General features: G+C 38.5%; 1 protein-coding gene across 4 annotated transcripts in view; it reads right to left on the bottom strand.

Moving 5' to 3' along the window:
• The window catches only part of CLUL1 (clusterin like 1), a 35,205-nt gene continuing 23,842 nt past the window's right edge, over nt 1-11,363 (bottom strand). For 2 of the 4 annotated variants that reach the window (XM_037728169.1, XM_037728171.1), the window contains exons 7-9: nt 8,409-8,629; nt 4,745-4,932; nt 1-290 (exon numbers count right to left, since the gene is read on the bottom strand). In XM_037728169.1, coding sequence (XP_037584097.1) covers nt 287-290; nt 4,745-4,932; nt 8,409-8,629 — 413 coding nt within the window. In that variant the 3' untranslated portion in view covers nt 1-286. The remainder of the gene's footprint in view (nt 291-4,744; nt 4,933-8,408; nt 8,630-11,363) is intronic. The other 2 variants (XM_017499082.2, XM_037728174.1) reach the window with 2 other exon arrangements.

The following is an 11,363-nucleotide window of genomic DNA, read 5'->3' as shown; positions in this document are numbered from 1 at the left end:
CCTAGGTGATGTAGTATTTATTCATTATACAAAGAACTACTAAAGTACCATAAAATGTAACACATATTATATTTGATTTTTTTAAGAAGGAATTTTTATTTTAACTCAATTTGAGTATTAATAGCTAAGCTGTTCAACATAAGTAAATTAAGAATACTTCATATTATATAGCTAACATACTTTTCTGCTACTATGTTTATTGCATTATCCTTTTTTATTTCAGGGTTTCCTGGTCCCAGATGAAGAGATAATCCTACTTCCTGGATATAGGATGCATTAGATCTTCTTACCTTAAAAAAAAATGCAGCAATGATCAAAATACTAATAAATTACTTACAGACTCTGTATTTTTTCTTGGAGTAAAAGTCCAGGATGAGTAACAAAATTAATGTTCTTGGCTTTTGGAAAAATTGATACTGTGTATAACAAAATAATGTGAAACCCATATGCATGGATATTCTTAACAATCTGAAGAAATCTTCACAGTTTTCCTGGGTTGTTGAGCCTGCAAGATGGCCTCTTCCTGTTTTTTACTTCCGTATCTTGGGAAGTGAAAAAAAAAAAAAAAAATGGCCTCTTCCTCTGATGTGACAATAAAGTGTTTATTTTGTACTCTACATGCACGTAGCATTTGCTCAATAAACTTCTGTTATTCATGACTCATGACATTAATCAACAAATTTTGTATGTTTGCCTTTCATGATGATGATGGTAAGAACCCATCTACAAAAGCTTATTAAATACTCAGGATGTACAAGACATAGTGTTACAGCCTGTGACTCTTGATCCCAGGGCCAGCAGCTGTGAAAGTTGGAGATGGGAAATAAAACACATTGCAAACCAATCAGGAAAGACCAGACATTTAGGATGCTAGATAACTAGATGAAAGTTCCAGAAGCGGGTTCTAAAGATATGTTTCACCCTATAAAACTGCAATTCATGTTTTAGTGAGCTGTTTACCTGCAGTTAGGCACCTAACAAATGTTTACATGATTGAAAATGCCAGGGTGATTCTTTTCTACCGTCTTTCCTGGTTTTTCCCTTTCTCTTTTTTTTTTTTTTTTTCGTTTGCCTACCTCCCCTCCCGCTGCCAGTATCTTTCTCTTTCAACTTTGGCAGGCTTGGGACCCTGAATTCACTGATATAATCAGAAAATTGACAAAATTTTATCCATGACACTGAATAAGACACACATTAAAAAATCAGTAAACAAACTTGGAAAATGTTTATTCTCATGAATAAAAAACCATAAAAATTATAACAATAAGGTAAAAATTTTCATTGATTACTGAAGATTGTAAAAGTTGAAATGCCAGGCCAGGCACAGTGGCTTACACCTGTAGTCCCAGCACTTGGGGGGCCAAGGCAGAAGGATCACTTGAGGCCAGGAGTTTGAGACCAGCCTGGCCAACATGGCAAAACCACGTCTCTACTAAAAAATATAAAAATTAGCCAAGTGTGGTGGCACATGCCAGTAGTCCCAGATACTTTGGAGGCTGAGGCATGAGAATCGCTTGATCCTGGGAGGTGGAGGTGGCAGTGAACCAAGATCATGCCACTGCACTCCAGCCTGGGCAATAGAGCGAGTCAGTCTCAAAAAAAATTGCCTGTTAGTATTTGAGAAACTGGTACTTCAGACATTGCTGTTATTAAATTCAGCTATACATATATATATATATATATATATATATATATATCCAGAACAATAAGATGTTAATAACCTCTAAACAAGTAATTCTATTTCTTGGAATCTAAGAAAATAAGTAGCAAATGTGAATAGGGAAAATAGTAAAATGATAATAGTGGTTGTGTTAAGATGGTGGGATTATGGATAAATTTTGTCATCTAAATGTTTGGTAATTGTGATTTTGTTATTTTTAAAATTTTAAAACTATACATGAAAAAGAAAAACATTAACATTGCCTTTGTGAAAAATCACTTTGTGTGCCTTGTTAGTAAATTGCTTGATCTCTCAATGACTCAATGTCTCACTTCCCATTGTCATTGGAAGTCCCAACTTCTGGGAAGAGATAGATGACTTTATGGAAAATACTTTGATTTGGCTACAAATGCATAGTCAGTACCCGCTGGGGCACCAGCACGAAGTTTCCTTTCTCGAAAACCTATCGCATCTCACCAGCGCTGTAGAATGAACTCAAACTCCACAGCCGGGCACTCAGAGCCCCAACCTCTTCCCATCTTTGCTTACCACCTTCACCTACTGTTACTCTTGTTGTATTGTACTAATATTCATTTACACGTGTTTATTAATTAATTTATTCAACAAACATTGAGGGTCTGCCCTGTGCCAGGCACAGTCCTAGGTCCCCACTGACAAGGAGAAGAGCAAAAACCCTAGAACAGTGGCACTCTCATATGGAATGAAGGTCTAGGGATGGAGATGAACGTTTGTCAAAGAGCCACATGGGTAAATGTCAAATTACAAGAGTTGAGTGGTACTTGGTGTTATGGTGATGTGTGAAAGGGGAGAGAAGGTATGTTGCCCCTAATTTATGGGTAGGAGAGGATATATTGCCCCCAAAGAAGTGACTATTTGAACTGAGATCTGTTGATAACTCAGTAACCTAGACAAAGAGGTACTACATGGGGACTGTCAACCAACACTCCCCTCTCTCCTGGTTTAGAGGTAGACACACAAGCCCCAGCTGGGCCAGCCAGATTCCTCCTGGCAAGTCACATTTTGAACAGAGTGACCTAGGACTAAAATCATCTACAGCTGGTTCACCCTGCCTGCTGCACCCTGAAGCAGCTGTCCATTGGTTTCCTCCTTTCGGACTCTAGACCGACCCATTGCTGCCCGGCTCTGGGGATAGTTGTACAGCTTCCACTCTGATTCAGGAGTCAGCATCCTTCCATTTCTTTTAGCTGAGCTGGTCTTGGTTGCTTGCAATCAAAGAAAGAACCCAAACTCACAGAGGGGAGGTGCCCTGACACAGGGAAGCTCAAAAGCCCCACAGTGGGAGGGGACCAGCTTAGCAGGACTTCCCAGTACCTAGGTGTTATACTCTTCCTTGCCATATTTGCCTATGCCATGCCCCTTTTTGGAATTGTCTCCTCTCTAACCTGTACACTTTGATTCTCCGTGTTTGTATCTACATTTACATATTTAATTGGTGTATTTCTAAGAAAGGGAGAGGAGGCCGGGCATGGTGTGGCTCATGCCTGTAATCCCATCACTTTGGGAGGCTGAGGGGGCACTTTCAGAGTACCTGAGGTCAGGAGTTCCAGACCAGCCTCACCAACATGGCAAAATCCTGTCTCTACTAAAAAATACAAAAATTAGCCAGGCGTAGTGGTGCATGCCTCTAATCCCAGCAACTCAGGAGGCTGCGGCATGAGAATTGTTTGAACCCAGAAGGCCAAGTTTGCAGTGAGCCAAGATACAGTCTGGGGGACAGAACGAGACCCTGTCTCAAAAAATAAATAAATAAATAAATAAATAAAAGAAAATAAAAAAGGAAAGAAAAGGAAAGGAGAGAAAAGGGGAAAAGAGAGGGGACAGAAGGACAGTGAGAAAGGAAGAGAGAAAAGGGAATATATCCAACTCAGAAATTTCTTCCCTCCCCTGAACTCCCAGAGCCTGCTCTTGTGCAGTCTCTAAATCCTGCCTTGCTTTACAGGTGTGTGTGTGTGTGTGTGTGTGTGTGTGTGTGTGTGTGTGTGTGCGTGCACGCCTGTCTCTCTGTCTGTCTGTCTCTTGCCCCATTAGATAGGAAGCTCCTTGGGGACAAGATCTTGTCAATTGCCTCATTTTCTCTTCCAGGGTACCTAGTTCCTATATCTAAACTTAGTAGATGCTAAAAATATTGGTCATTTGATATAACTAGGAAAAAAAAAGTCCTCTAAAGTTCAAAAGTAAAGGGAGACACAGCAAATCCTGTCACCTCTAGCTTAATTGCACATTGTGGGTGACCTACTAACAAGGTCCCTTATGAATGATGGCTTAAAACGTAATTATTCTTTAAGATTGATCGTATTACCCAGACTTTTATATTTTGCATTTTTTGAGCAAATAGCTTAACAGGAAGCAGTACAGTGTGATGATCAAATCAGAGAGAGAACTGGCTCCACATTCTGCTCTCCTACCCCTGACCCAAGCTGTTCAATGGAACTTGGACAATGAGCCTCAGGATCTTCTTCTGTAAAATGATGATAACAATATTACCTCCAATACTGGCTTAATAATAAAGGTCTTGTTAAAGTAAGCAAGTCCTCATTTAAATTTTTAAAATATTTTTAATGTTTCATAAACACATTGAGTGTATTTAGTCATAATTTACTTAACCACACTTGTTTTTAGATATTAAGATTACATTTAACATTGGAATATTTTAAATAATTTTGCAAATGTAGATCTTGGAGGGAGAACTTTTCATCAAGTTTAGATTTATTCCTTAGGATTGATTTCAGAAGTGAAATTATTATATTAAAAAAATGTATGGCTCTTCATATGCATAATCAAATAGCTTTCAAAAAGAAAAAAAAAAAACAATGTATCTTCCTACCAATACATGACATATGAGAATTCCCATTTTATCACATTCCTATCAAGATTTCATGGGTTTTTTTTTTTTTTTAATTTGCAAATTTGATAGGCAGAAAATGCGGTCTTGTTTGTTTTCGTGTCTTTATGAGGTTAAACATATTTTCCAGGTCTTTTGAAACAAGTTTTGTTCTTTCCTTTTGGGAATTAACTATGCCTGTCCACAGGCACTCTGCTTACCAAGTTTTAAGATGTTCCTTAAAATGCTGTAGAGCTTTTGCCACTACGTCGCCAATGAAGGTAGAACTCTCAGCACTTTCTTCAAGAGGGATCTTGAGTGTGAAATTAGAGGAAGGAAGAATGCTTATGTCTGTCATCATTGTTTCATCTTCTTTGGAAATATTTCCTTCATGAATCCTTGGAACTACCTGCAGAAGAAGGATTATACAGTAAAAGATGACTAAATCCCAATACACGTTCAATAGTAATGTAATACCATATTAGTCAGGATAGGCTAAGTTGTGCTGAGGTAACAGATTAGTCCTAGCGTTCCTAGGGCTTCATGCAACAAAGATTTATTTCTTGTTTGTGTTATGTGTCTGTTACAAGGGCTCCATTTGGTAAAAACTGACTAGCCTGGTAGGCAGAAGCACATTTACTCATAGCTGTAGCAGATGAATTCATGGCTTTCTTTGTGCCCTCAGCAGAAAAAGAGAATAGTTGCGCGCTCATGGGCTCTTCACTGTCTCAGTCTACAAAGAACGCTTTTCAGTTTTACTCACGCTTCATTGGCCAGAGCCTGCCACATGGCAACATTTAACCACAAGTGGAGCTGGAAAATTTGAGTGAGGAGGTGGGATGTTTGCTAAGTATTACTGTCTGTGCCACAAACTTCACTGCATTGCACCAAGTTTTGTACTGAGTTTTCCTAGAAATTTATAGTTTATGGTTGTATGTGTGATTTTGGCAAGAATCAATGCAAAATTTATGTTACTCTTAATGAATAACACGTATGTTACTCTCAGGAGCCACAGTAGCTCAGGCCAGTTGTCCTGGCGCTTGAGGAGGTGAGGCTATGCATTTGAGGCGAGCCTGGGCAACATAAGAACCTCTCATTCATTTAAAAAAAAAATTATGCTACTCTCTGAATGAATTCTCAAGTGCATAGACTTTTATTTGAATCATTCAAATGGAACTGAACTGATGCAACTTGATGTAACCTTAAGAGAATGATTTTAAAATCTTTCCCTTCTCTTTCAGCGAGTATAACATACATAAAAACTGCATTAAATATTTATGTTTGGTGTAAATAATTCTAAAGCAAACACTCATGTAACTATTATACAACCAGGGCCATACCGTTTTCACTTGCTGGAATTTGTATATTTCTTTGATAAAGCTTCTCTTCAGCACTTGCTATTTTATGAGTTTGTACTTGACATGGTGAAATAAGAGCTGTTTTGAGAAAAGTAACTTCACAGGCAGTTTAGCAAAGTGGTTATGTTTACTCATTCTAGAGAAACACTGCTTGAGTTTGAATTATAATTCTACCAATTACTAGCTGTGTGAGCTCAGACAAGTTGCTTAACCTCCTTTGTGCCTCATTTGAAAAACTGGGGAAGGAATACTACTTCCCTTATATAGTTAATGGGGGTATTAAATGATCTGATATATGGGAAAAGTTCTTAGAACATTGCCTGACACCTAATATATGCTTTAGTGGTAATAATTGTTATAAAAATTTATAATTGAAAACGATTTTTGGTTTTCATGTGGAGGTTTTCATATAGAAGTACCTTTGTTATCAGCATAAAGAATTTTAGATAAATCTGTTAGTGTTACTCAGAGACACTAGAATGGAAGTAAATTGAAGCACAGAATAGGCAGTACTGACAATGGGAAAAATTAAATATTGGCTGTAGCTTTCTAAAAGTTAAAAGCGCTGCTAACATTTTTCTTCAAGCTTTATTCTTCAAGACAAGACTTTTTCATCATTAAACTAAAAGTCTACATATGTGAGGATGATCAAATATGTTGAATTACTTTACCTTCCTATAGTATGATCTGATGGAGTTGTAGAATCAGAGAGCTGGCAGGGATTAGAACAGTGGCTTTCAAAACTCTTTGACTGTGGTCTGTTGTAACAAATACACTTGATATCATGACTCAAAACACACACGTATGTCTACATGTTTATGTGTTTACACACATATACACATACAAAATGGAAGTGAAAGTTCCATGATGTGCATATGACTTATGAAATGCAATGCATGCTAGTATTTTCTACTTTGTCCTATTCTATTTTTTGTATGGTTTTTAGATTTGGTTTTCTAATGAGCTTGCTGTGACTTTCTAAACTTATTTCTCAAATCATACATGATCCACAGCTTTGTTGTTTGAAAAAAGAGAGAAATGCTGGATTATAGAATGCTGTAAGTCAAATTTTCTGGAAGCAGTGCCTGAAATTCTGACGGAAGTGGCTTATAAAGGAGTGCTCTCAGGTGCAACTTTTAAGGGGATGAAGAAGGCAAACTAGAGAAGCAAAAGAAGCTAAGCAAGGATATGGCTTCAGATGACCTTAGCCTCAGCCTGATCATGCAGGAAGCTCTGGAGTGTAAGCGCACCAAGGGCAATCCTTTGGAGAAAGTTTCAAGGATAAGCAGTTAGCAGCAGCAGCAGCAGCAGCACCAGTGGGAGCTGGTAAAAGGGATCCCCAGGGATCTGCGTAGAGCACCAGCATAACATACTACACAGAATATTGCATCTTCAATTGCTCTGCCTAGTGATTTTTGTATCCAGGTCTTTTGGAGAACTCCTCAATACCAGCCTCGTCAGGAATCACTAGCCTGGTGCATTTGTAGATTAACGTAATGTGTGTGTGTTGGAGTGGGGATGCCTTAGGAAGAAAAGTCAGTCACTTTCATGTTATGCAGAAAGTTAGTGACTGAATCTGGGAGTCATGGCATCGGTGCAATTTAAGATGGCAATATGGTTTTGTTTTCTTTTTTTTTTTTTCTGGGACGGAGTTTCACTCTGTCACCCAGGCTGTAGTGCAGTAGCATGATCTCAGCTCACTACAACCTCTGCCTCCCAGGTTCAAGCGATTCTCCTACCTTAGCCTCCTGAGTGGCTAGGATTACAGGCGTGCATCACCACACCTGGCTAATTTTTTTATATTTTTGGTAGAGACGGGGTTTCACCATGTTGGCCAGGCTGGTCTTGCACTCCTGACCTGAAGTGATCCACCCACCTCAGCCTCCCAAAATGCTGGGATTACAGGCATGAGCCACTGTGCCCAGCTGGTAATATGTTTTTATATGAAGAGTAACACATAAATGATTAATTCTCAAGATAACTCAGTGGCTTTATTGTGTCAGCAACTAATAAGAGCTATAATTTATAAAGCTCTTGTTTTGCGTAAGAAGTCATACTAGTCACTTTGTAGGTGTACATGTTAAGATAGCTATTATTAATCCCACTTTACAGGTGACAACTGAGACACAGAATGGTTCAGGTGCTTTCCCAAGCTTACTTAGCTAAGTCAAAATTTTCAGAGTCAAATTTTGAACTCAAACTGCTTTATTTGTAAGTCTTCTCTCTGAAAAACTACATTGGCCAGATTTCTTCAAGGTTACCTCTATTAGTTATAGCCCTATAACTCTAAGCAGAATTAGCCATTTCTGGATTAGAAAGTATTTTGTATTTTAAATTGATTTTCTTTACAGAGTTTCTTGTTTCCTAAAGACCATGAACTACGTTAAATCAAGTCAGCCTGTATGCAGTCACAATGGAAATATGAATACCCTCTACAGCTTGTTTTCAAATTCAGATACAAATAAGAAAATTAACAGTGAAATCAAGGGGTGCACATGACATCTCCGTATCTGCTCTTGGGTCTCACCTTTACCTGTATTGAATTAAAGATGATCCCCTTTTCTGGAGTCTGGTCTGCCAGTTCAGACACCCAGCCAAATTGCCCTCTCATCTTCTCCACCAGATAGGCAGTGTCCTCCAAGTGCTTCCGGGTCACCTGGAGAATCTGGCCGTACTGCTGATTGGATATGTTGACCAGCCTGATGGCCTCGTCTAATTCCATGTGCAGAGCAGGTATGTGAGGACAGTCTAGCAAAGAAGAAAGTAAAGCAGAGAAGGAAAAGATCCATGAAACTTGGAAGTGGGTGACACGGGCTTACGTCCCAGTCCTACACTCTCTATTTTCCCCTTTTGCCTGTGGGAGTTGCTAGTTTATGCCTGTTGTTCTGGAGTAATTATTAATGTCACCTACATTGTGTCAAACCAGATCCAGTTTAACTTAATTATATGGTTTTACGTAACAGAAACTAAGCTGGAGACAGAACTTTTTGTTATAAATTCCACATGCCTACCATCTATATTAAGAAAAAATTTGCCAAAACAAGTGAAGTCCCTACTATGCCACTTCTACATCACATCCCAGTTATACCTTAAAAAGAACACTACTATGTGATTTTGGATATATATGTCCAGTACCAGTAATTAGTATGGGAAAAAAAGGAAAAGAACAATATATAGTAAAGTTGCTTAAAATTAAGACCAAACAAGAGATTGAGACCGTACTGGCCAACATGGCGAAACCCCGTCTCTACTAAAAATACAAAAATTAGATGGGCATGGTGGCATGCACCTGTAGTCCCAGCTACTTAGGAAGCTGAGGCAGGGGAATTGCTTGAACCCGGGAAGCAGAGGTTGAAGTGAGCCGAGATTGTGCTACTGCACTCCACACTCTAGCTTGGTGACAGAGAGGAACTTTTTTTGAGATTCCGTCTCAAAAAAAAATTTTAAGATCAAAAATGTGTACTTAAAAAAATATTTGTGATGTTTTGGAAAACATTTTATATTTAACCATTATGAAATTATAATTATAGCTGTGTGCTTAGTATTAGAACAAAGGAACAAAGTAAATCAAATGCTGATTGAAGAGACAAAATTATTGTTTGACAAAAGGTATGAGATTTGTTTATAATAGCAAAACCTTGAAAGCAAATGTACTTCATCTAGGAAATGAATTAACAAATTGTGATGATGCCTACATAGACCAACATACAATAGTGAATTAATGAACGAGAGCAGAATTTTCACTCATTACACTGAGTAAAAAGTCATATTGCAAAAGAATACATAAGAGATAATATTTATATTGTTAAGAAAGAAAAATTGGCCAGGAGTGGTGGCTTAACGCCTGTAGTCCCAGCACTTTGGGAGACTGAGGTGGGCGGATCACCTGAGGTCAGAAGTTGGAGACGAGCCTGACCATGGTGAAACTTCGTCACTACTAAAAATACAAAATCAGCCGGGCATGGTGGCGCATGCCTGTAATCCCAGCTACTTGAAAGTCTGAGGCAGGAGAATTGCTTGAACCCGGGAGGCTGAGGTTGCAGTGAGTTGAGATCGTGCCACTGCACTCCAGCCTAGGTGACAGAGTGAAACTTTGCCTTGAAAAAAAAAAAAAGAAAAATTATCCAGAACTTGGAAATAAGGCAAAAGAATGGCTACTTTTCCTTTCATTTCTTTTTCTTTCTTTCTTTCTTTTTTTTTTTTGGAAACAGGTTCTCGCTGTTACCCCAGCTGGAGTGCAGTGGCATGATCATAGCTCACTACAGCCTCGAACTCCTGGGCTCAAGTGCTATTCCCACCTTAGCCTCCTGAGTAGCTGGGACTATAGGCTCACACCCCCATGCCCAGCTAATTTTACATTGTTTTGTTAAGGTGGGGTCTCACTATGCTGCCCAGGCTTGCATGTCCTTTCAATGTCATACTAAATTATTGCCTAAGAGGCCCACCCAAAGATCATTTCATGATCTAGGGAAGTGATCCTTTGTTGGCTTTACTATTTACTGTTGTTTAGGGCCAGACTCCATGAAATTAACTGTAAATTATGGATGGAAAAGTGGCAAATGTTTGTCCAGTAGAGATGTAAATTATCTTGGTCTGATAGAAAAGATAATGGCAACATTTACAGTTTAGTTGCCCTTTAGAATTTTTAAAAATTTTTTAATTCTTTCTCTTTTTAACTGTCTTGATCAAGTTGTAACCCTTTAGAATATTAACTAATTTATATTCTAATTTCATAATCTGTCTCTCCTCAACTGTAAGCATTCCAGTCTCAATTATACTCCTTTGATCCAGCTCTAACATCCTGCTGTTTCCTTCATTAATAAGTTAAATAGTCAAATTAACGTGTGACGTATGCCCATTTCTTTTCTTTCTTATTTATTTATTTTTGAGACAGAGTCTCACTCTGTTGCCCAGGCTGGAGTGCAGTGGCACAATTTTGGCTCACTGCAACCTCTGCTTCCTGGGATCAAGTGATTCTTGCGCCTTAGCCTCTTAAGTAGCTGGGACTACAGGTACACACCACGATGCCTGGCTAATTTTTGTATTTTTAATAGAGGCAGGGTTTCACCATGTTGACCAGGCTGGTCTCGAACTCCTGGCCTTAAGTGATCGCCTGCCTTGGTCTCCCAAAGTGCTGGGATTACTGGCATGAGCCACCACACCCAGCCAGTCATGTGCCCATTCATGTTTGTATGAAGCTTATTTTTAAGTTTAAAAATTCTACATTGACAATACAAAAATTAAAATGTTAAACATTGCTATGTATGATGTATTCATGTTTATATATATTATATATATAAGCACATGATATGAGTAAGAAGAAATGCGAAGAAATAATTAATACCAAATTCAAAATAGCAGTTTCCTTTTGAGGAGATGAAGTGAATGTGATGTGGAGGGAGACACAGTGGGGCTTTGTCTATTTTGGTAATGTTCTGTTTCTCACTCTAGGTGGTAGGCACCTTTTTTTTTTTTTTTTTTT

This window comes from Cebus imitator, unplaced genomic scaffold (assembly GCF_001604975.1).
Source record: "Cebus imitator isolate Cc_AM_T3 unplaced genomic scaffold, Cebus_imitator-1.0 Scaffold12, whole genome shotgun sequence".
NCBI classification, from domain to species: domain Eukaryota; kingdom Metazoa; phylum Chordata; class Mammalia; order Primates; family Cebidae; genus Cebus; species Cebus imitator.
The sequence above is the reverse complement of the archived record's forward strand: the minus strand, read 5'-3'. Positions and strand labels throughout refer to the sequence as shown.